This window comes from Nomascus leucogenys, chromosome 22a (assembly GCF_006542625.1).
Source record: "Nomascus leucogenys isolate Asia chromosome 22a, Asia_NLE_v1, whole genome shotgun sequence".
Lineage (NCBI taxonomy): Eukaryota > Metazoa > Chordata > Mammalia > Primates > Hylobatidae > Nomascus > Nomascus leucogenys.
In genome coordinates this window covers 27271034-27292483 of record NC_044402.1, presented here as the reverse complement: position 1 = coordinate 27292483, position 21450 = coordinate 27271034, and the positions used below count along the sequence as shown (strand labels likewise).

The following is a 21450-nucleotide window of genomic DNA, read 5'->3' as shown; positions in this document are numbered from 1 at the left end:
TGAATCCATCCCCCTACTCCATCCCACCTTCCTATTTCTGCTACTGTTTCCCCCAGTCTCCCATCCAGCCCTCTCCTAAAGCATCTCATCCATCCCTGAAGCCTGTTCAATCCTCTTTTTTCTTTTCTTTCCCACTGCCATGATACTAATTTAGGCCCTTCCCCTGTAACTGATCTCTGTGCCTCTGTCTCTTTCCCCCCGATCCATCTCATTCACAGTATTGCAAAAATAATCTTCTTTGATAACATCTTCCTTGGGTTTTTCTTTTGCCTATGAACCCTCAATGTCTCCCATCAGTGACAAGATCAAGTCCACTTTGCTTAGCCTTGAAACTCCAGACCTCCATACTCTGATTCTTAGGATCATCTTTCACTTTTTCTCTGTATGAACTATGCATATGTATTCATTCCTTTATTTGTATAGCATGCTGTTATGTCTCAATCGCATGCCTGGCAGTGTCCTGGTTGCTTCTGAAAAGCTGAACAGAAAAGTCCTTACCAATGCACTTTATGATCCTGATAGCTCGTGCTGCTACCTGGAGTGTCCTCCATCTAAACCCTAAACCATTTTCCAAGACCTGTTAAAAATTCCTCTGTCCTCCAGAAACCTTTTCTGAGCACCTGGAAGCCTCTTTATAGTCCCTACTGGTCTTATTGTCTGAATTAATCATTTGACACTTAGCAATTATCCATTCAGTCCTCATTCAATCATCAAACACACACTGAACACCTATTGTCTGTCAGGTACTATAATAGGTATTGCCTTACATGTCAGTATATTTCCATAGCATAATAAAAATAACATCAACAACAACTGTTACAAAGCTCGTGTCAGGCTGGGCGTGGTGGCTCATGCCTGTAATCCCAGCACTTTGGAAAGCTGCAGCGGGCAGATCACCTGAGGTCAGGAGTTCAACACCAGCCTGGCTAACATGGCGAAATCCCATCTCTACTGAAAAATACAAAATTTAGCCAGGCATGGTGGCACACACCTGTAATCCTAGCTACTCAGAAGGTTGAGGCAGGAGAATCATTTGAATCTGCGAGGCGGAGGTTGCAGTAAGCTGAGATTGCACCATTGCACTTTAGCCTGGGCAACAGAGTGAGACTCTGTCTCAAAAAAAAAAAAAAAAGAAAAGAAAAGAAAAGAAAAAGCTCCTATGTGTAGGCACAAATTTTTATATATTAATCCTCAAAATAACTTTTGAGGTAGGCATTATTGTTAGTCAAATTTTATGATAGGAAAATCAAGGCAAAGAAATGTTTAACAACTTTCCTAGCGTCACAAGTTAGAAAGTAGCACAGATGGAAATCAAATCTGGCTCTGAAGTCCTTGATCTTAACCCCCATGCATCACTGTCAGGTATCAGTATATATGTCAAATATGTGTGTGTGTAAGTAAGAGCACATGCACACCTTCCCAGCTAGACTGAACTCTAGATGTCAGGGATGATGTCCCACACTTACTTGTATCCCCACTACCTTATTCAGTCTATGCATGTGGTAGATACATGAATTGTTTGGATGGCTGGTTGTTGGTACTTCCATTCACTGTTGAGGGGCTTGAGATTTTTAGCAGCAAGTAGGAGTGTTTTGAGGTAGAAGACAGAGAAGCAGAATTTCAAAATAGACCTGGGCATGATGGAATTCTTGGTTTCCAGTTTTTAACTCTGCAAGCTCTGAGGACAGCTTTGTGCAAGAAAATGTACTGATGTAAAAGCCCTTGAAAGTGGAAGATAATTCTTTTCTCAAAAAGCAAAATAAGACAAACCATATTATGGTTACATGGTTTCTCCCCCCAGTCCTGTTTCCTGTCACACTGATTCATATCCATTTTGCTTTATTGGCTATAAAAGCAAAGTTTTGGCATCAGGATCACATATCTCGTTTTCTGGCCTAGTATTTCTATTTAAGAGTTTTATAAGTTGAATATGAACATTTTATTTGAGTGGCAATACTGCAACTACGTACGTAGTTTAATAAAACCTGATAAGTACATATTTCAATTTTAAAACACAGGTGGTGAGTTATTTGCATTTTAAAAGGATTCTTCCCTTTACAAAAGGGTGCACTGCAGGGTTCTATTAAATATCCAATTCCCCTTAGTGCATTTATTATACGATTTAATTTACCAAAATTTGATTTATATGCCACTCTAAAGGGGTAGCTCTCAAGTTCCAGTAAGCATGGGAATCACTTGGGCAACTCGTTTAAAATTCAGATCTGGCCCCCACTCCTTCCCAAAATTCTGATTCATTAGGTCTTGGGTGAAGCCCAGGATCTTCGTTTTTACTAAGCATCTCCAGGTGGCCGATGTAGATCGTCAGTGAAATACACTTTGGGAAGCACATAAGATAAGGCGCAACTGTAGGGGTTTTTACGAGGCTTGAATCTGCTCTTACTACCAGATGTCCTGTTCACTCTTTATTTGGTAAATTTAAAAAATATTCACGTGGGTCAAATAAAGACTCTTCCATCTCTTTCCTACTACTTCCTGCCGCTGCTAAATATCTTTAATCTCAGAAGTAAAATATTTGCCCTTTTTAACGCTCTATTTGACTGTTAGGTAGCTCTTTAGATCTTCGTTATTCTTTTTTTTGTTTTGAGACAAGGTCTTGCTCTGTCACCCAGGCTGGAGTGCAGTGGTGTGATCATAGCTCATTGTAGCCTCAAACTTCTTGGCTCAAGTGATCCTCCCACCTCAGTGCCCACCTGAGTAGCTGGGACTACAGGCATGCACCACCACCCCTAGCTAATTTTTTAATTTTTATTTTGTAGAGACGGGGTTTTGTTATGTTGCCCAGGCTGGTTTTGAACTCCTGGACTCAAGCTATTCTCCTGCCTTGGTCTCCCAAAGTGCTAGGATTATAGGTGTGAGCCACTCTTGTGAGGGTCACCTACTGAATTCATACACCTGTTCTGTTCCTGTTCCCCTTGCCATATACTCCAACAGACATTTTAAGAACAGTTATTTCTATGGAAGTTTCTCTTAACCAAGTCTAGGGCCTTTTCTCCTCTCTTCTTACTATACCCTTCCCCCATAAAAGACCCAAAGTGAATTTTTTGAACAAAACAATCATGAGAATAACTTGTTTTGTCTTGATTTCATTCTTCCATGAGTATTTATCCTGGTCCTAGAGCAACAAATACTAAAACTCTCTATTTAAAATATTATAGTTTAATGAAATTTGTTTAAAAAATAGACCCCATGACATTTATGGCACATGTATCTGTGTATTTAATATATTATTGATCTTTTAAAAGTCAGTTGCTTGACCTATATTTTGTCTCTGATTACTTTTCTAAATCTCTAGTAATCTCCAAAAACATTTAGAGATTTCCATACTTTAGAGGTTTTTTTTTTCCTTTATTAATCCCCTATATCCCTGAATTTTGCTCAAAGTAAAGGTTCTCTGGAGTGATTTGATATTGTCAAACATCTCCAGTAATAACAGAACCAATACAAGAGCAGATAACTGGTACAATTGGTTCGTGGTTGAACATTTTTTCTTTTTAATAGATTTATCAAGGCTTGTGCTTTCCTGAACCAAGGAGCTCTTAATATCGCTGTTTGCCTTCCATAATAATATAGCCAGAGGTTCTGTTATCTATTTATTGGGACTTTACATACCTTTTATAACCAATCAGTGCTGGGCTAGTCCTCCCTGATCAAGTGTGGAGGCCTTTCTAGGAAAGAGGGTGGGGGAGAAGTGGAAGAAGTGGTATCGTTGTCCCTGGGCTAAGATGACAGTGATAGAAACAGTTCCAGGTTGTCTGAGCCAACTCTTGCAAGCAGGAACTTATTTGGTACATTCCATATGATTCAATTTTTGTAGAAAAGACTATCTAGAGAAAAAAAGTTGGATGGTAGTCTCTGGAAGGTGGGATTGCCACTGATATTTTTATTTTTGTTCTGATGATTTTTCCCAAGTTTCTACAGTGACCATGTATTACTATTACAAGTAATTTAAAAGAAAGAAACCTACTTTACCTGGCATCTTAAGTCTGCTTCCCAAGGGACTTAATCTTTAACAGATCTATCACAAATCCTACCTATTGCACAGAACAACGGTAAAAGGAAAGTTCTCGTGATTAGGCCCAGAGCAGTTGCGCAAACACAAGACTGTAAGCTAGAAAGCCAGGCTTTCTGCCCAGCAGCAGGAAGGCTGGGGTGTCCGTGTTTGTTGCATGTCCCAGGGTATGTGCATGTGGAGTCTGACGTGTGAGCAAGCGTGTGGCCCCTGCTACTCCTTTTTCTACTCAAGGATTAAGATGGTACTGCATTTGGGATTTTAACTTTGTCTTCTTTCTTTTTTTCCTTACCCTTCCCCGCTCCTCTTCCTTTTCTCCCTCTTTCTCTTCCTCAGGCCTCTCCCACCTCATGATGAGTGAACAAGGTAGGTGCTTTGTGCTTGTGGTCCTGCAGCTGCCTGAACTGCTTGTCTCCGTGCCTCTGGCTGGTCACAGAGCCTCATCGTCACTGGCAGGCCATTCGCTGCCTGTCCTTCCTGCGTTGGGCCAGGCCGGCTGCAGGACCACCCTGCAGTGGGGGTGGGGGCACCTTCCTTGATGCATCATGGTTTCCCACCCCCATTGTCCCCTTGGCTTCTCCATTCTCCACCACCATTTGTTATTTTGGGCGCTGGCCCTGCTGGGCTGCATCCGAGAGGGAAGCATGAAACCAGGCATGACGGTGTCGATAATGGGGGTGAATGAAGCTAATTTCAGAGCAACCAAGCGGTTAACTTCCTCCTGCTCCTCCCCAGGCCCCATGCCGGGGCTCCAGGCTGGGGGAGAGGAGCTGGGCTCCTCCCTGAATTTCCCTCTGCTTTTTGTCCTCCCCTCCATTCCACTGCCCATAATGATCTGCCCTCCATGGTCAAAGGAAGCCCTTGTGGGTTTGACTGTTTTCAGTTTTATATAAAATCAAAAACCACCTAAAGAACATGCTAATGTCCTCATGGCAGAATTCTAACTCATTATACACCCTGAAGAAAACTGCATATAAAGATCTGTAAATTCAGCATCTGCAACCTAAAATATTCAAATATGCAGGGAATGAACTGTGCAGGAAATTCAGCTCAGCTAAGCACAGGGTGGGATGTGAATGAAGCCTTTTTCTCCTAAATAAAAATTTTCCACATTATCAGCCTAAATCAGGAGTTGAGAGCTGAGCCTACTTAAAATTGTCTTTTCCTTCACAGTTCAATTGCTGCTATTGTGTTTCTTCTGAGCCTTGGGATGATTGCAAGATTGGTCTACCTGCCTTGCCCTGTAACCAAAAACTCTAAGTTTTCTTGACTATGTCGTGTTGAAATATACATGGGACTCAGCACCTCTTCTGGAGGACCAAAGAAAAGGGGAAAGAAGGATAATTCCATATATTCCTGTTTTTCTTGATCTTTTGAGGAGGGTGGGACTTCCCCTCCCCTGCTCCCTGACATTTTTGACATAAACGGCAGTATCATCAAATCAAGGAACTGCCCGAGGCTGGAAGAAGTTTGTTTATGGCATCCAGTTAGCTGTGGAAGTGGGCAGTCGAGGGCATTCTGAACTGACAAAGCAGGGTAAGGAGGAAGCCTACTTTTCCAGTGTAAATGTATCCTCCAGACCTAAGCCAAGACCAGTGGTGTGGACTTCAGAAATTTCAATAAAGAGATGGTTTGGTAGAGAGCATATGTCAAAAAATAGAACTGGGAGAGGAGATCAGGTGAGTTCTCTAGTATTAGAAGGGGCTCCAGAGGAGGCTGAGATGAAGTCTCTGTTCTTGCAGTTTAGCGAGGGAGGGAAGGGCCAACAGCAAGTGACTATGAGGTGGACATGAGTAGGGGATGTGCCTGATGTTGACCAGTGTGCAGGTAGCTTGAGAGAGTTAAGCACATCTCTTTGAGGAACCGAGCTCTATGAATTGCTGGAATTCGATGGCTCAACTTTGGTGACAAGTTACACAGCAAAAGCAGACGCTTAGAGTCCCAATAACCCCCTCCTACATTCTTTTTTCCCCTTCTACATTCTTTAGCCTTATGCTCCCAGGTGCCCCTCGGGAGTTCTCCAAGCTTTTATAGTGGCTTGGAGAACTGAGTGCCTCACATCATAGGGCAGAGTGTGGTAGATGGGTTAGGCTGATGGGGACTTCCTTGATCTTGATTTAGCTTATTGCAGACACACTGATGCAGCATGGATATCTTGGAAGGCTAAATCCCAACACTGGTATGAAAAACATTCAGAGAGCCTATATTATATTCCTTATGCACACACACAGAGCTTCAGACACAACCATGCTCCGGGGGAATAAGTCTGGTACCTTATAGAAAGAGAGAAAGAAATAATGACAGACATGGATGTTGTGAATTCCTCTTTGGAGAGGTTTTCAAGAAAGGATGCAGAATTCTTCTGGGTGACTGGTGCTACTAATATTTTAAGTTGCAACTTTAAGTTTAATCTGTTTTTAAGACAGTCTTTTGACTGCATTCCTCTTCCTTTCATTCTTTTCCATTTCCTATCCCCTTATCTGTTCTCACCCATTTGATGATTACCTAAAAAACCGATACTCTTCTTCTCACCAGTACTCCTTTCCTTTTCCTTATTCCTTCAACATGAAAAAAGGAGGCTTCTGTCTGGTTTCTACTGAATCTTAATAATTTGTTTTTGTGCCCATAAATATGTGTGGAAATATTTATGTATGTTGTGTGTACACCACCTATACATGTGTGTTATACTCTTGGTCCTCATAAATCATATTAATGTTAGGAAAATACAGGAGAACCTAGCTTCTCCGAGATGTTCCCTAATCATTTTTAGATTAAGTGCATGCAATTTCACATACATGTGGCTGTGCAGTACTTTTGCATGCAGACTTTGTCATGTTTCTGAGGATGGGACTGAGAAGAAATGAATGGGATGGAGCTTGAACATGAAGCTGAGGGAGCAGCCTTGCTGGTCACAGTGTTTACCGCTTGTTTGAGCTTCCACGTTGTATGTTTGTTTTGCGCTGCCCCCTCAGGATGTTGCAATGCTACTGCCTTTACTGTTGAGAGTTTTTGTTTTGTGTGTTTTATGTCTCTTTGTGTGTCTGCAGTGTGCTGATGTTTGACTTTCCTTGCTCTCTCTCTGTCTCTCTCTTGCCGCCTCCATGGTGGACACCATGCTTCCTCTACTTAATTGGACCTTCATTTCTATAGGTAGAAGTAAAGGTAGAGCTCACTTTATTTTTATCATTATAACTATCAATCTGCCTTTTGAAATATTCATGCATCCAAGAGGATTGTCGATTCTGAATACAGTCCAGATTATAAATTAATGCTTTTAACAACAACTGAAAAATAATAAAAATAAAAAGCCAATGCTATCATTTCCCTTCAGTGCACTTCATGTTCAGTGTTTGGGGATGATTCTGTGTTGGCCTGCCTCCCTCTAAACTGAGGGTGGGCCTTCTGTATGATCTTGTACTCTTTCTAGCAGGAACGGGGGAGGGTGTTCTAAGATCCCCTCCCAGTAAATATATTGAGGGAACAGGGGAAGTATGAAATTATGTATCATTGTTGCTATTATTTGGAATAACTGAATTTGGGGATAACATTGGTGGGGGAAGGATGATAGATGAGAAAGGGAGAGGATTGGCGAATTGCCTGAAATTTTATTTAATGTGGAATTGTGGGGGGGATATTTGTTTATTTCTCTTTTTTTCCTGTGTTGTTTTTCCTGTATATGTGGGATTCGGAATTTTCTGATGGGGTGATGGGTTCAGAAGGGTGGGACTGGGAGGGTGTGAAAGAACACAGGAATGAAAATGTGTTACACAGTCAGGAGGAAGAGGAGAAAGAGATAACGTAGGATTTTAACTTACAAAGCCAGCCTTTTGCCAGGTGGGCAGAGAAAAGGAGAGGGGCTGAGTGTGCAATCTTGCACCAACACTCTGACATGCATTTCATCGCACCACACCTTTGGGTAATGCATCCATTTCTACTCAAAGCTGTCAGAGACCTGAGCCTCGAGAACCTGGCTCACCAGCTCAAATTGGATTACTTGTTCAGGAGTGAAGGGAGAGGTTAATTGATAAATTATAAATATGTATCTACATCTAGTCTTCCCTGTTTCCTCCCTAATTCTCCAGCCCCTATCTCAATGAGTCTGTGTGCTGTCTCTTCCTTCAAAGACTGGCAAGTAACAGAAGTAGGAAATGTGTTTTATGCCATGAGGATGTTGAAGAAAGAAGGGGCTGACAAGTTATTGAAAACATGGATTCAGTGATGCGTCTGTGAGCTGGCTATCTCTTATCTGAGTTTTATGCTTTTCTGGGTCTTTGAAAAGTTATGTATGGTTGCCTTGGAAGCAGTTCAGTCCTTTCCACTTTGGGGTTGGTTGATTGCCTGTTCCGTTTATGCTAATCCCAGGTGGCTTCATTCTCAGAAATCTGTCATGGGGAACCCTTACCCCATTGCTAAGTTGGTATCTTTTGAAAGGAGGTGGGTGGGAAAGCGGGGAGAGGAAGAGGAATAAATGATTAAAGGGCTACATCTGGCTGTATCTCCACCTCTCCACTGACGCTACTTAGTGGAAGGCACTGGTGACCTCATAGGCACAGCCACCAGTCTGCCTAGGACTCAACTTTTCTGATGCATGTGGCACTGTTGCCTCTTCTCTCATTGGCAATACATTAGATTCAGTGTCTGTCTCTGTCTCCTTGTCTTTCCCTAATCCCCTACAGCATCCCATAAAATAGATGTTTTGAGTGTTTTTTAGATTTTGCACGTGAGTATCTTATTTTCTTTCTTGGAGTCACTGCTACTACCACTACTAGAAGCTGCTGACACTTTCATGCACCAGCCATTGTGCTATATGCTTAATGGGCTTGTCACACTTAATGCTCATAACTCATCTGTGAGGTAGGTGGTGGCATTATTCTTGTTTTATGGATAAGAACAATAAGGCTCAGAGTCAGATAATGTAAGTCGATGACTACTAAGTGAGAACCAAACCCAGAATCTGTGCCCCTAACCCCTACTCTATACTGCCTCTCCTGGATACAAGGGTGACCTCCATGTTTAAGCCTTCTAGCTACCTCTCTACACTGACCTGTCATAATTTCCAGCCTACCACCTTGCATTCTCTGTAGCATATGTCTGTGTAAATGCCCCACTAAGGGAGGCACTTCAGTAGGCTCAAAGTCAACATTTATATCATCTGCCCACAAACCAGCTTCCCTTTATGATGTCTCCTGTTTGTTAACGCATTTCCCACCTGCCTTATCACCGGGTGTGAAACCCAGGAATTGCTTTCTATCATTCTCCTTCCTGAACCTTCCTACTCCTAGGCAATTGGTGGAGAGAGAGCTTGTTGAGACTCTTCTCCAGAATGTCTCTTGCATCTCTACTGTCAGCTCCCTGGATCAGTTTCCAGTTAGCACTTACTCAATTATTGCCCTCTCCTAATTGTTTTTTTCCCCCTCTATTCTCTTCTAGTCTATCCAGTGGTTGAGAATTGCTTAAACTCTGCTGCCCACCAAATGGAGTGCAGGATTAGCTATCTCCCTTTCAAAGCCTTCCCTTATATGGTCCTGTTTACCTTTATCCTGCTCCTCTGTTAAGCTTAGCTACAAAATTGCTGCTCCAGCCAAGTGGAATACCAAATAACCTCTCTAGAATTTCATCATCTCTTACCTTTGCTTATTCTGTTTCTCTACCTTTTAACAGTCCCTAATCCCCTTTTTTTCTACCCATTGAAAAATACATATATTTCATTTCTTATGTGATATTTTCCTTGAATGCTCCATTCAGAGTTGGGCTCTTCCTCCATGTACCTCTCTAACAATTTATATGGAAGTTAATTGGGACTTGGACCACTCCTCTCTACTAGATTGCACATATGTTGAAGACAAATGTATTCATTTGTTAACATCCAGATGTGTCTAGCATAGTGTGTTCCACGCAGAAAGGACTCAAAATCTCTAATCCTCTTATCTTGCTGTTGTTTATCTTCCTAAAAGTGAAAATAAAGCAAAATTAAAATTAAATCGGGTCATGTAGCTCATCTGTTCCAAAATTTTGGGTAGATTCTTGTTGTATAATTGTCAAGGTGCCTTCCCTGCTTTATTTTCAGTGGGCTTACCCCCTCTGCCCACCCATCACCCCTGCCAGGTCCCCCATCTCCAAAGGTCCCCAAGTCACTCTGCTTGCATCCACACTGCATTCTCTTGCCTTCAGACTTTTGCTCAAGCTCTGTTCTCTTTCTTAAATGTCCTTGAACGTGCTTCTCCCTCTTATCCTTGAAGATCCAAGGCTCCTAAGTCTGCCAGACTTTGTGCTGTATTATAAGGTACCTATGCCAAACTGCCTTGAGTCACATTTACTCATGTGTTTCAATCCACTCCCCCACACCTGTCCCACAAAGGACCAAGACCTGTGTCTTTGCCCTCTCTGTCACTCATTCTATACAAGCTTAGTACTAGGGCCAGAGTCGTACTTGATGAATGCTTACAAAATTAAGTAATGGTTTAACTGAACTAAGCAACTGATTTTAGATATGGGGGAGGGGAGATGGACAGGATTAGATTTTCAACACTGATGTTAGTAATGAAATCACTCTACTTACTAGCATGTGCCCCTTATCACAACACTAATGACCCCAAATCACTGAGCAAAGGAGCCCCAATGGGTTATGAAGTAAGACCACGTGTTCTGGCTCCACTTCCCTCCTTAGTAAGGCCTTCTCTTGGCCCTGTGTGTGCAAGTGTCAGTGGGAAAATTTTATAGATTACACCAGAATAAATGTGGGAAAGGTCTTGAATTTATTCTTAGACATTTTTCAGAGAAAAGAAGGACTATGCCTCAGATGTTGTCATTCTTTTAAAGCTGAATGATGAAGTAGTAAATCCATAATGGAAACAATTGTCAAGTCAAATCTACAAAACTGAGCAGGGTGGGTAGGCTATAACAAAAACCACTCTGTTGAGGAGGCCGTTGGGCAGGACATGGCCAAAAACAAGCTTGAACTTACCTAGAAGTGGCTCACACAGAGGACTTCAGCAACCAGCCTTGGTCAGGTGTTTTGAAAGCCTCTGTTTAAGTGTTGAGAGTATATTTTGGCCTTCTTCCCCTTCTTCTAGTCCATTTAGGGATTGCCCATTCTGGATGAGGTTACCAAATACCTTCCCTTGAAACTGAACTCAGGGCAGGGGTCACAGACCCAAAGCCAGCAGGAACCTGACCAGTCTGAAGAAGTAGACCTGGGGATAAGTAGTGTCCTAGTGCAAGAAAAGCAATAGGTCATCGTGGGAATCATGGCAAACTGGAGAGTGCAAGTCCCATCAAAGGCAGCAGTCTCCACTCTGCTCCAGCTGATCGCTGCCATGCAAGGATGCAAGCACAGTCACCAGATGCTCAAGAAAAGCCAGAAGTGGGCGTGATAAAAATGTCATCTGAAGGTATCTTCTCCTCTGTACGTATGTATGAACACACACACAGGTGTGCACCTGCGTGCCAGATGATTTGGTGCATGAGCCATAAGTTTTTGACCTTTGGCTTGAGAAGAAGGGAGGAGAAAAAGATTCCTTCAAGATTTCTTACTGGATGTCAATAGTGGGAGGTAGTTTGACTAATTTTCTCTTTGACCATTGCTGTGATCAGTTACCAAGAATCCTTCCTACCCTTGGCACTACCTTCGGAGAGGCTGGTCTGTGTGTTGGGTAAAGTTGCTTTTGTAGAGTGGTATGGGAAAGTGTGGGGAGGGTATGGAGAATGCAGAGAATGACCTGGGAGAGAGGTATCTGACATCTTCAATAATGATCAAAAACTGATTTTTAAACCTTTAGGGCGGCCGGGGCAGCAGGGGGATTTAGTTTCTTTTTCCTTTTGCTCTACAAAGTTTTATATTCACTGGACTGCGTTAGTGTTGACCCTAAGATCTATTCTAGTCCTTTAGAGTTTAGAAGCCATTTTTGATTTGTTTATGTGTATTTTTCCCATGTAGATTTGATCACTGGCCTTCTAATGCTGAGCTAATCAACACTGGCCAAACTGGAAAGAGATAATCAAGCTACATGAATTTGAACATGATTTCATGTAGATTGCATTTTACTGGTAATAACATGAAGAAAGCTGATTTGAGGAGTTGAGCCCCCTCTTGTCCCTGCTAGGACTTGAGAGCCTTGAAAATAAGTTACTGCCTTGATAGCCAACTGAGCATGCAAATTCGTTTACTAATGCCAGCTACTAATTATGAAAATAAACTCATCTGTGCTCTATAAATATCTAATTATAATAAAATAGAGGCAGTATTATATGTCCATCTCTTGTCTCATCTGTTTCTCATCCACCACTGATTTGTCCTCTTGACAATGAATATAAAATCGCTTTGTTTTTTCAAGAAGCCTGTTTTCCATGTATTTTTTCTTCTTCTAATGTTTTGAAAGTCTGTGGGGGAAAATAGATTTATTTTAAACATAAAACGTAAATTGCTTGATTTTAGCAGCTCTGTGTTTTTGGCAGTGATGTCTTTGAGACGGTGCTTGAAAAATATGAAAAGTGTGTTTTTTTCTTGTTTAGAAATTTTCACTGGACACCAAAGACATTTTTTGCATGGAGGTTTCTTGGAGCATTCAAAAAAGTGTTAATGTGAACAGAAGATTTAATAATAAAATGTACAATGTATCAGTAGAATGTTTTAATTAAATTCCAATTGACAATACACAAAAGAAATTATTTCTCAGATTTCGAAACGACATGTCTGTTTCCTCCTCCTCAATGATCAATTTGGATTTATTGATTACTTATAGATTTTATGTCTGTGTATATATGTCATAAAATACTTTCTCCTCTAAGGTATGAATAATGATCTATCTGTTTGTATAGACCTTTGCTTATCCAGTTGAGTTAGTTAATCTTAGAAGATATATAATTTTCAACTGTAGATCAATATGTATACACACATAAACTTGACTTTGATAGCACCTACAGGCAAAGAATGTTTTGAATTGTGTTGTCTTTAAGATACATCTCATTTGTAAAGAATTCAAAAGAGTAGTCTGATGGAAAGATATTTAATGAGAGAATAAGCAAAGTGCATTTCCCCCATGTGCTTAGGCTTGTACCTGCCATGGTCTGTTTCTTAGGTGTGTAGGGCAGCGTATATCTGAGTATAGGTACAGTTTGTGCAAATACATATTAATAGGCTTATACTGGTGTACTGTGTTTTTATATGCAGTTGCCATTTGTAGGTGTACTGAAAATAATAGATTCCAGGGTGACATGTATTAGAATTTAGCAGATCCTCTGCTTCAATATTAGAAAAGCAATGCTTATTTGGCATTCAACAAATATTGATGGAGAGCCAACGATATGCTAGGTACTAAGTACACAGAAACTGAGCAAACGTAGACCCAGCCCTCTGACACCTTGCTCACAGTCAATGGGAGTTTGAAAATAGCTTTCAGATGTAACAACCACCTTTCCTCAAGTAAAAAGTCTTAAATGCATTGTTTTTAATGTATTTTTATATATGCAGTTTTTAAATTAATTTTTTAATTTTAAACGGAAATTGTTAGGTAATCATTTAGTCTGATCACTCACACTTTACATTATCAGAATCAGAAAAGAAAATGTGCTTTGTGTGTGAACACATACGGAATTTTTTATTTGCTTGTCATTTATTTGTTTATTAGGGATAGCATACACAGTGCAAAGTGTATAAAATGCATGCTCTTAAGCATACAGCTTAAAGGTTTTTTTTTTAACCTGTATATACCCATGTAAATACCATCCAAATCAAGAAATAGAATATGCCCATCACTATAAGATTCCGTTGTGACCCTTTCTGCCATTACTTCTTTTTCTTTATTGGTTGATTTATTTTTTAAAAAATTGCCATTTATTTTTAATAAATATGTGTATTTTCCCCACTCAATCCAAAATCGTGTTTATCCATGTAATAATCAGTAGGCAGGCTCTAGATTGCTTAACTTTCATTAAGAAGGATTAACCTTGTGAGACACCCAGGCAGTGTGGTTTTTCACTGTGTGTAAATAGAAGCAAAAATATTGTCCTCTTGTGAGGTAGCTTTGCCCTGTTTTTGATGAAGCGCAGGTTTCCGTCTATACAAAGAGAATATCTAATTGATATTATTGAGTTTTTCTCTTTTTTCCTAAGGCATTTAGTGGTAAGCAGAATAGCAGAGGTGGAAAAGACCATATGCTTTGTAAAAAGCCCGACTAATAACACTTTTTGTTGGACGTCTGATTGTAAAAGTGCTGCATCTTTCATTAAAATTTACATGTAAAGCAAGGGCAGGCGCGGTGACATGAAACCTAATGCAACTTGCACATCTTGACATAATAACAATCACAAGAAACTGCAGATCCCAGATGGCAGCTTGGCCTTTGCCATCCTTTTAATAAGCTACTAACTGCTAATTATTTCACTCTTTTGGGCAAGTTAATTTACTGTTGACTCTTAAAGAGATACTGCTCTTTTTTTTCCCCCAACCCACGCAAAACAGAGACCTTCCACCTGGAGCTTTGAAAAGTGCTTCTGTGCAGGTTGGAAGCTTTCCAGCCGGTTGTAACAACAATGGCAAGTATTGGGATGAAAAATGTTGCTTAATAACATTTTCTTGTTTTTTTTTTATGAATATAGAGAATTTAAAAAATTTGTTCGGCTAAAGAGCCATTGTGTGCATGTGCATGCATGTGTGTGCGTGTGTAAGAGCAATAGATGGAGCAGCCAATGCAGGGAGAAGGTCTGAAATTTGGAGCCTATTTAAGAGTGAAAGAACAGCTGCCTTTTAAATGGTTGCTAATTCTGACAATTAATGCTGTTCTGTGAGTGTGTGATTTTCTGTGATAGCAGTTAGGAGGGATGATGGTGTGTAATAGCTCATTTCCTAAGCTTTATGGTAATGTAGCATAGTAAAGACCATAGAACTGAAAAAGAACTGGGTCCCACATGCTCTGCAGCCCTTTTGAATGAAACCCTGCAAAGCCTGCTTTTCTCTGTTCTTTGACCTCCTTAGGATGATTTTATATTTTGGCACAGACACAGATTATTAAATGAATGATGTGCAAGTGGGCTTGGATGCATCAGAAGTGAGTTTGGAAAAGAACCTTGTTTGCAATGAGCTGTCTGACAATCAAAATATTTACTTAAAGATAAGCTAATGACTGTGCCTTGCAAATGCCTGCAGATCTATTATTGAAATGAGAGTCAGCACATTGGCTTGATACTATACAAAAATAAATCTCAAACCTCAAATACTATTGTGGGTGTGTTTGTGCGTGTGTATTATACTTCTCTCCAAATAAAAGTCTTTCAAACAATAAAGAAATATAGAAAAGTCTCTCAACCCATTTTCTTGAAATATTTGAAATAAATTTGTTACTGTAATCCATTGTTCCTTGTTGCTGGTAAGAATTGCTAAATGGCAAATGTGCGTTGAACAGCACACTCTTCTATTATTAGTGATATCTCTGAACCTGAACTTGATAATGTGAGTTTTGTGGTCCAATATTTTACCTATAATGGCTTGTGTGCTATGAAGTTGATGAAAGGGCTGTGAAACTCAATCCAATAGAGGCTAATGCCTCTTACTTATTAAACCTAGACTTATTAAACCTATTTGCATATTGACTGGGGAAGTTTTAAATGTTCTGTTTCTTTAAAAACAATGTATTATATGGTTTCAAAATAGGCCCAAGGAAAAATATTTCTGTTTTTTCTAATTCACAAATTTCTAATTCACAAATTCCTGGGTGAATTTGAGGAAGCTTTGTCATCTTGTAGAACCTGGTATTATATAGCACATTCAGCCAGATTGTCATCTTCTGAAAAAATTTTGAGAAATGCTAATAATTTTTTTTAACTTTTTCTTTAGGTTTGGGATATATGTGCAGATTTGTTATATAGGTAAATTGTGTGCCATAGGGGTTTGGTATAGATTATTTTGTCACCCAAGTAATAAGCATTGTACCTGATAGGTAGTTTTTCCATCCTCTTCCTCCTCCCACGCTCCATCCTCCACCCTCAAGTAGTCCCTGGTGTCTTGTTCCCTTCTTGGTGTCCATGTGTACTCAATGTTTAGAAATGCTAATAATATTTCAAGGAAAAAAAAAAACTACTGGGAAAAGTAAGTTCTGAAAACATAGTTTTAAACTAAGCAGGTTTATTGACTGCGGGACTTCTCAGAGCCTTTGTTATGGCAATGCAAATTACAAACCTCTGGGAAGGAAAATGTACATTTCAAAGTTACCAAAATTTATTTGACATGAAACCCTTTTTTTATGATTTTCGTTTTGGATGAAAATAGCTAGAATTAGAACTCTAGTTAGTGTTCAGTTAAAAAAACTTTGGACAGCAATTTTAAAGTAGCTACCAAAGCTAATATTCTAAGGCTTAATGACTCTAAAATTTGAAGGAACTTTTGGATTGGCTTAACTCAAGAATCCTTTTAACTACATTTTCTGTTTTGATTGGGAATAGTTTTTTTGGAAGGGTTCATTTAAATAGGGAAATTACTGCTTCCTGGTAAAATACACACCACAGATGTTAAAACAACTGCAGTTTTAAAGATACAAGTCTGGTTAAAACACTTCCAGTTTGTATTACCTGAGTACTTAAACAGATATCCATATAGTGAGCGTAAACAATACTTCTGAGAATGGCTGCTTAACTCTAGGAAGAGCTGATCTCGGCATAACATGAGAAAACTACTAGGAACTTTAGTCTTACTTGCTTTCAAATTTGGAGCAGGTCAATAGTTATCATGGTTATTTCTCTACTGTGTATCTAAGGCCGTTCATCCTGAGAGTCTGGTTATGAATGGCTTTTTTTTTTTTTTTTTTTTCCCCAGACAGTGAACATGTAGGTGAAGGAATTGCTCTCTGGTAGGAATTACTTGTTTAGAAGTCATTGGCTCAGCTAAGGATTTTGTGGGTTGTCTCAGTGCACAGCTGAGGACTTTGTCCTATTTATGTGCTGTCTGTTCAGTATGAAGTGGCAGCCATTGATCCATCTGTAGTACACCATTTGCCTGCGGCTATTTATCTGGTTGTGGAGATGTAGTTTGCTGAGCCAGGCATACGCTCCCTTGTTTCCCAAGTGACCAATAATGAGTCTTTACAAATGCCTTGGCCCAAATTGTTATGAGTGAGGTTCCGCAGTTCTAAACTCATTGATCCATGTGACAACTGAACCTGGAATACTAGATCTCCACGTGTGAATAATTCTAACCTAGGGTCAGCATTATGGAGCAAATAGAACAGTGAGATAAATGTGAGGACCTAATTCAGAATGCTGGGGAATGAAACATGGTGGGTTAGAGTACTGATGTTAGTGTTTGACACTCACTAGCTATACGACCTTGTTAAGCTTCCTTGTCCTAATAAGCAAAACGGGAGCAAGAATACTACACACTTCACAAGGTTGCTGAGAGGATCTATTGAGACAATAATATTAAAAGCTTATGGTAGAGCTTAGCTAACATACATAAGCATTAGTTTAGTTATAAACATTAACAACGAACATTAGTTATCATAAATACATCTTGTCAATATCAGCATCACTCATTAAATATGGGAATTTTGAACATATTATTCAATCTTTTTGACCATCTGTGTTTTTACCTGTAAAATGCCTACTTGGTAGGTTTGTTCTGGCTAATAATTGATACAATGCAGGTGAAAGTGCTGTGCAAATTAAAATAGTGCTACACAATGTTAAATAATAAGTAGTTCATGAGAATATAAGCACCATAAAATCAGAGGCAGTATCTGATTTTGTTCGTCTTGGTATATCCAGTGCCTGTAACAGTGCCTGCCCCATCGTAGAAACAACTTAGTAAATACTTGTTGACGAGTTAAGTAACTTCTTAGCAGAGTTCTGCAGCAGGGCCAGCCCCAAGCCTTCCTGTGATCCCATCATGCTTTCAATAGAGAGGGTCTTTGGGTACCTCCATTGCAAGAGGGAATCATTAGTCTCTTCCTTCAGAACAAGTTCGTCCAACCCCAGGTCTGCAGGCTGCACACGGCCCACGATGGCTTTGAATGCAATCCAACACAAATTCTTAAACTTTCTTAAAACATTATGAGATTTTTGTGTGTGTGAATTTTTTTTTCTAAGCACAGCAGAAATCATTAGTGTTAGTGTATTTCATGTGTGGCCCAAGTCAATTCTTCCTCTTCCAATGTGGCCAAGGGAAGCCAAAAGATTGGACACTCCTGTTTTAGAGCCTCTCATACTAAAAATAGTAATCCTCATAAAACCTGTTCGTTCTTAGGTTTTTGATAGATGTGTCTGCTTTTTTTTGTGCACACAAAGAGCTATAGGATTTCCTTATATTACTTGATGGAACTATATGAGCTGTGAAGAAAACAAAAACATTTGGTTGGGTTACTTTTAAAAAATGCTGATTTGCTTCCTCAAATCTTAGAAGCATATAATTTCAGAGCTCAAAGGAGACTTAGAATTCCTTTAGTCCATTCCACTGTGATTTTGTGGATGACAGAGAACATGCTGAGAGGGCATGAGTGATGTGTTTGTCGCTGCACAGAAAATTTGTAGCACAATCGGGACTTAGACCAGACTTTCTGACTTCAGGTGTTGTTTTCTTTCTCCTCCCACCAAGTTGCCTCTAAGTCCTGGCCATCTTCACTGTTGATGGTATTTGTTATAGATCATTCATAGGTTGCCAAGATCATTGTTGATAATGCCATATAAGGAAGATTCTAGAAGTTTCAGTGTGCAAACTTTCTAAAAAAAGGTTATCTCTTAAATTACTTGTCTGCCTGGGAACCGATACAACTCCAGCTTTCAAAGTTGTCAGTAAGCTGCTTTGAATTTCAGTATTTTATGATGCTTTGTACCACTTACACAGACTTGCTTTTTTGATGGCTTTGTCTTGGCTGAAGTAAGACGGTGACACCAGCTGACTTTTAAAAAGCTCTTGTACCCGTAACTTTTTCTTTCTTGCTGTCCCATGTTGACTATTTATAACAGCGTGGATGCATGTTGAGTGCAATAAACATGAGCTGTGATGATATTCACCAGGGACTGATTCCCAAACTGTTGCTTAATAGTTGTTTGCACTTCCTTTCTTCCTTTAATATAGTTGTCATTTTATTTGTAATTTTTCAACTAAAAAGAAACATTTTTTTTTTCAAGTGAGAGTGTATTTATCTTTAAGCCAGTATCATTTCTGGGTTTTCTTTTTAAAAAACAATTTTTTCAGGGTTCTACCATGTGTCTGATGGGTTAAGTTTAGTGCCCGTCCGTGAGGCAGCCTTGGGGGATGTTGATGGGTGCAGGAAATCAGTTCTTAAATTGTTGCAAAATTGCCTTCCTTCAGACTGTTTTGATCATGAGGGCTCTCAAGTGTCAAAGTCATTTGTAGAACTAGATAGATAAAATGCATGAGCACTAAGCGTTTTTTCCAGGATAGAATAAATAAGTGTTTTCTACTATGTGCTCAGCCTTTGATAGTGATTTGTTAAAAGGAAAAAAGAAAGGCAATGATATTAAATATTTACAAGAGTGATTTAGTTCTATTATCCTGTGCGCTGCATCTCTGTTTTTTATAGTGAAATCAGCTACTGTAGAAATAAATGCCATTAAACCGGTGGTAGTGTGAAGGTCACTGTCTAGGCAAGGTCAGAGTAATTTGTGGAGAGTAATGACTTTTGTCAACTTTCCAGATCTCTTCCTGTTTTTAGCCGGCTTCCCTCCAAAAATTATAGGAAAAAAATACATTTGAGGATTCACAGGCTTACTGTCTCTCTTGCATCCCTTATGCCCTTTCTGGCCAACCGGATAGTTGGAAGACTTTCGTGCACTTTTTTGCTTGTTTCATCTGTTTAGTGGACAGAGACAGGTCTGTTCTCCCTGGAGATGAGCAGCTGCATTCCTGTTTACTGGCTCTTCTGTTGGTTCTTGCTTGACAGTTTGTTTTGGAGATCCAGCACTACTTCTTTCTTAGAAATGGTTTATCTTGTCTGAAATAATCCTCCAGTTTCCCTACTTTTACCTCTGCCTTTCTTTAAATAAAAGTTTTTTTAACAAAACTTTCTCATATCAGTTTAAATAAATTTCTGAATGATTACATGGCAGTATCCCCATTTTCACAGGCAAGAAAACAGAGGCCCAAGGTTACAAAGCTAGTTACAGGGCTAGCAGCAGAACCAAGATAAACTGAGTTTTGTCTGGCCCCAAAGCCTGAGGTGACACTACATATGATACCATCATTTCAATTAATTTCACTGAACCTCAGTTTTCTCTTCTGTAAAATGGGGATGCTAATATATTATTCTAATATATTCTGAATTCATATAAATAGTATTACATATGATGTATTATAAATATTAAGACATTATTTTACTTTTGGTAAAATTGAGAAGTATATAAGCTAACACATATTAAGTGCCTAAAAAGATGTCTAGCTCTTGTTATGGTTTTAATAAATATATTCCCTTCCCTCTCGACAGTAACAATGAAGTGTAATTGAATTTAACAAGTATTGAGCACAAGGGATACACAAAATGGGTAAAAATCAGTCTTTGTTCTTGAGCAGCTCACAATAGAGTAGGAAGAAAACCCCTATATAATGAATTCCAAAAGCGATTCGTTTTTTTTTCTTTTGTCTTGGACTGTCTGTATCAAATGCCACTTAAAATATGAAAGACCTTTTCTGGGTACAAGTAGTTTGTTTCCTATAATGTTGAGATAGCATGTTGACATTGCAGTGGTAACGACTTGTGGCTTGTTTCTCTGTTAGTCTGTGTTTACTTCATCCTAAAATCCAGAAGAGTGGGTTGAAAATGGGGGAAAAACAGGGATACAGGGAAGTAGCAATGTATATTACTCAGGGCAGGCTAACTGCTATGACAATTCCCAAATCACAGTGGCTTAATACTAACAAAATTTTCTCACATTCCAGTTTGCGGTGCAGATTGATGGGTGGTGAAGTGGGGGATCTCTACTCCACACAGTCATTCAGGCACCAAGACACCTTCTGTCCTGTAGCATTGTCATTTTCTGGAGCCTTGTCCTTCTTTGCAGTCTACTGGCAGAGGGAGGACAGAGCGAGCTTGGAGGATTTTTCCAAGAGGGCCATGCCTGGACGTAGTGTGTATCACCTATGATTGGCCATAACTCAGTCACGTAATCCCATCCAATTGCAAAAGAGGTTGGGAAATGCAATTTATCTCTGTGCTCAGCCACGGGATAAGGGGCCTGGTGGCTACAGTGACAGTCTCTGCCCCAGTGGATGAGTTGTGTTCTGTTCTTCTGTGTTCTGATCTTGTGTCATGCCTATTAGCCTTCTTCAGCTTACCTTCATTCAAACAAAGGCGAGTATGGTTTCTATGAGATAGAGAATCACTTCTCATTCCTTTTTCTATAACACACATGTATGTGTATTTTTCTTTTCCTTCTTTTCTTTCTTTCTTTTCTTTTTTTTTGAGACGGGGTCTTGC

The 21450-nt window shown here is 39.7% G+C and overlaps 1 protein-coding gene across 29 annotated transcripts in view; it reads left to right on the top strand.

The window, feature by feature from the left end:
* Positions 1-21450, top strand: part of NRXN3 (neurexin 3) — a 1697203-nt gene that overhangs the window by 120141 nt on the left and 1555612 nt on the right. For 21 of the 29 annotated variants that reach the window (XM_030804196.1, XM_030804202.1, XM_030804195.1 and 18 more), the window contains exons 4-5: positions 4367-4396; positions 7181-7192. In XM_030804196.1, coding sequence (XP_030660056.1) covers positions 4367-4396; positions 7181-7192 — 42 coding nt within the window. The remainder of the gene's footprint in view (positions 1-4366; positions 4397-7180; positions 7193-21450) is intronic. The other 8 variants (XM_030804215.1, XM_030804199.1, XM_030804204.1 and 5 more) reach the window with 1 other exon arrangement.